Here is a 3,485-nt window from a genome sequence, read left to right on the forward strand (position 1 = left end):
ATTCAAATAAATAAAGATCGTATTACACTCGACAACGGCTTTATTTAAGTTTAATGTTGCGTAAATGATGAATTTGTCAGTGGTTATTTCTTAGATTTCTTTTATGGCTTTAATATGCGTCTATATTTTAATTTGTAACTTCAATGCTGTCTAACGCCAGGCCAAAGTTGAACAGTGATTTCCCCACTAAATACCCCAAAAATTTACCGTCTAAAGAAACAAGAGGGGGAGAATGGCTTTTCGCGGCGGGGAACAAAAACCAAAACATTTGGAATCCGGGTTCCGCGTCCACGTGACCGCGTACGTGCTGGTTCACAATGTACCGTGTGCGCGCGCTGACGTCAAGCTGGTGTGGCCGGCCGCCAGGAAGGGGCGGTGCCTGACGTCAGGCGTGTTCATTCACAACTGTGAGCCGTATATAAACCCTCTTCAAACCGCTCGCAGGCAGAAGGTTCTCGCTTGAGAAGTTGATTTGGGAGTAGACAAAGCTCAAGATATAAACAGGGACTTTTTTGTTTTGAGTTTTTTTTGTCTTGTGTTGTTTTGGTCGCTTTTCGGAACAAAGGATTCGCCACTTTGGAGCCTGAACTCGATCCACGCCGCTCGAGCTTTATGTTTTTGGATTTAACTTTCCTGCCCCGTCGTACTACTATGGTCATAATGGAGGTTCCCACCATCGACTGCACGTCTTTTTATCGTCTGCTGGACGCCGACGTCCCGGGCTGCCTGGTGCTCGACTGCCGCTCCTTCCTCTCCTTCAACTCGTCTCACATCCCGGGATCCACCAACGTCCGCTTCAGCACCATCGTCCGCCGGCGGGCCAGGGGCGGCTTGGGGCTCGAGCACATAATCCCGAACGAGAACACGCGGAACCGACTGGTCTCCGGGGACTACGACTCCGTGGTCCTGCTGGACGAGCGCAGCTGTGACTTGAGTCAGGCCAAGAAGGACGGGACCCTGATGTTGGCGGTGACTGCCTTGTGCCGGGACTCGTGTGGAGCGCCAGTGTTTGTCCTGAAAGGTGAGGAGAATGGAGCGAGTGCGTCCTGGCCGCAGGCGCAACAAACGCTAGTTGGAGCAGCTGTCAACAGAGCAACTGGGCAGCTATAAACAATGTTCCAAAATAGAACCCGCCACCAGTTGTCACAACCGGAGCGCGACTCTCCTCTTATCTTTCCTTTAATTCGCTTTTATTCTTCCCAGGTGGCTTTGAGCAGTTTTCCACTGACTACCCGGAGGTCTGCACCAAGCCTTCCCCACCACAGGGGCTCAGTTTACCTCTGAGCTCCAGCCGCCCAGAGAGCTCTGACCCCAGCTGCAGTCCCTGTAACACACCTCTTTATGATCAGGTATGCGTCGCAAACAACGCCATTTTCAAGGTTGGCACGGAAAAGCGCCATTTATTGAACCTTGTTCATCTGACTCCAGGGTGGTCCGGTGGAGATCTTGCCCTTCCTGTACCTGGGCAGCGCCTACCATGCGTCCAGAAAGGACATGCTGGACATGCTTGGCATCACAGCTCTCATCAACGTCTCAGCCAACTGCCCCAACCATTTCGAGGATTCCTACGTCTACAAGAGCATCCCGGTGGAGGACAACCACAAGGCTGACATCAGCTCCTGGTTCAACGAGGCCATCGAGTTTATCGGTGAGGATTCTTTCAAAATAAACACCCCTCCCCCTTCTTCCTGTCACACCACGATTTAAAAAAAGTTCCCTCCAAAACCGACCAGCTGGTCCAGACCAGGCTCCCTTCCCAAACACAATGGCTATTGCATCATCACCCCTCTGGAAAAGGGGGGTGCCCTGATCTAAATGGCTGGTGAGGTAACTGCCCCCAACCATTGGTGCGATGGCTCCCATCCATTCCACCCTTTGTTTGGGGTGAACAAAAGGCCATTTCTCTTTGCTCACTGTCAGCCTTCCTCTGAGATCAATACCCCCAGCAGGGGGGTGTGTGGCCCTCTTTTTGTCCATGAGACTCCCTCCTTTTTGGCCATTCGCCCCCCACCCCTCCACTAACTGTCTTCCTGTGTGTTAATCAGAACATTTGAATTTTGTGTGTGAGTGTTGCAAAGGCCCTGTTTTCCCTGCGTTTATCATGACATTAAATGATAGAAGAAGAATGTTCATTCCATCTGGACTAGACTGAACTACATTTAAAATGTTGAATTCTAACCAGGGATTAGAGGAATATATGGTGTCAAAAGGCTTATTGTTCTCACCTCCTGGTATCAATCTGGATTACCCTCGTCACTGTACTAATCCGTCTCTTTCTGCCACAGATTCGGTGAAAAACAAAGGCGGCCGCGTCTTCGTCCACTGTCAGGCCGGCATCTCCCGCTCCGCCACCATCTGCCTCGCCTACCTGATGCGAACAAACCGAGTCAAGCTGGACGAGGCCTTTGAGTTTGTGAAGCAGCGGCGCAGCATCATCTCTCCTAACTTCAGCTTCATGGGTCAGCTGCTGCAGTTCGAGTCGCAAGTCCTGGCGTCGTCCAGCTGCTCGTCGGAGGCTGGGAGTCCGGCCATCAGAACCAGCGGAGGCAGCACGGTGTTCAACTTCCCCGTGTCCATCCCTGTGCATGCCGCGGCCGGACAGCGGACTTTCCTCCACAGCCCTATCACCACCTCGCCCAGCTGCTGAGGAGCGTGGTGATGCTGGTGTCGGCTGCTTCAGGGGCCTGAACTGTGGCGGGGTTATTTCAGACAGATAAGCTCGCGACCGCCCGCCCGTCCGTCAGTATTGTCCCTCCCTCCTCGTTCACAGATCCTCCTCATTAGGAAGTTTGGATGAATCTGGATATTTTTATTCGATTGACACTTTTCTATCATGAAGACAACTGCTTTGATAATCACTCAACAATCCAGGACTCTCAGTTGTCTCAGGAATACACCCCCTACTGGGGGAGGTTATTTTTTTTGTTGCCCAACTCCTTCTCGGAGAAACGTGAATGTATCAGTGCCCTTTAAAAGGTCCTGCCAAATGCAAAACCTGCCTTACGAGACGAATCCTCGGCGATGCTGCCACGACAGGGACACAAACCGTTGAATACCTCATGTGTGTGTACTGCGGCTCTGACGTCCCGGCCCCGGAACCTCCTCGCCCTGGGCCCGGTCGTCCTCACGGCCTGCAATCTGACTTATTTATTGAACTAAAGTAATATATTTGTTTTGAATATCTATTTTTTCACACGTTCGACTGTTGTTTTTTTATACTGCTGAATAAACGTCTTTTGGCTTCGTATCACCTGCTCGATCTCTTTGTTTTGAATTGCAGTTCTCATGGTTGTTGCTCCTGTGGCACAGCAAACACTTACTCTCCCAACAGTTGGTCACTTAAAGATCATGTTCTCTTCTCTTCAAACACTGTAAAATCCACCATTCTGAGAATACGACCCCTAAGTCTGGATCGCTGCATCTGTGGATGGTCATGTGCCCTCCAAAACCAAATCAATGTCATGGGCATTTGAGAAAGCTTTGAG

General features: G+C 50.8%; 1 protein-coding gene across 1 annotated transcript; it reads left to right on the forward strand.

The window, feature by feature from the left end:
* The first annotated feature begins 459 nt into the window (after window positions 1-459).
* Window positions 460-3,274, forward strand: dusp1 (dual specificity phosphatase 1). Its single transcript, XM_053879141.1, has 4 exons — window positions 460-1,021; window positions 1,204-1,349; window positions 1,429-1,648; window positions 2,286-3,274. The coding sequence occupies exons 1-4, from the start codon at window positions 613-615 to the stop codon at window positions 2,645-2,647; spliced, it is 1,137 nt and encodes a 378-aa protein (XP_053735116.1). The 5' UTR covers window positions 460-612; the 3' UTR covers window positions 2,648-3,274.
* Window positions 3,275-3,485: the final 211 nt, after the last annotated feature.

This window comes from Synchiropus splendidus, chromosome 11 (assembly GCF_027744825.2).
Source record: "Synchiropus splendidus isolate RoL2022-P1 chromosome 11, RoL_Sspl_1.0, whole genome shotgun sequence".
In the NCBI taxonomy this organism is placed as follows: Eukaryota; Metazoa; Chordata; class Actinopteri; order Syngnathiformes; family Callionymidae; genus Synchiropus; species Synchiropus splendidus.

Coding starts and splice junctions, on each gene's coding strand:
- dusp1 (XM_053879141.1), top strand. CDS start 613: ATGTTTTTGGATTTAACTTTCCTGCCCCGTCGTACTACTATGGTCATA. Junction 1,022..1,203: donor GCCAGTGTTTGTCCTGAAAG/GTGAGGAGAATG, acceptor TATTCTTCCCAG/GTGGCTTTGAGCAGTTTTCC. Junction 1,350..1,428: donor ACACACCTCTTTATGATCAG/GTATGCGTCGCA, acceptor ATCTGACTCCAG/GGTGGTCCGGTGGAGATCTT.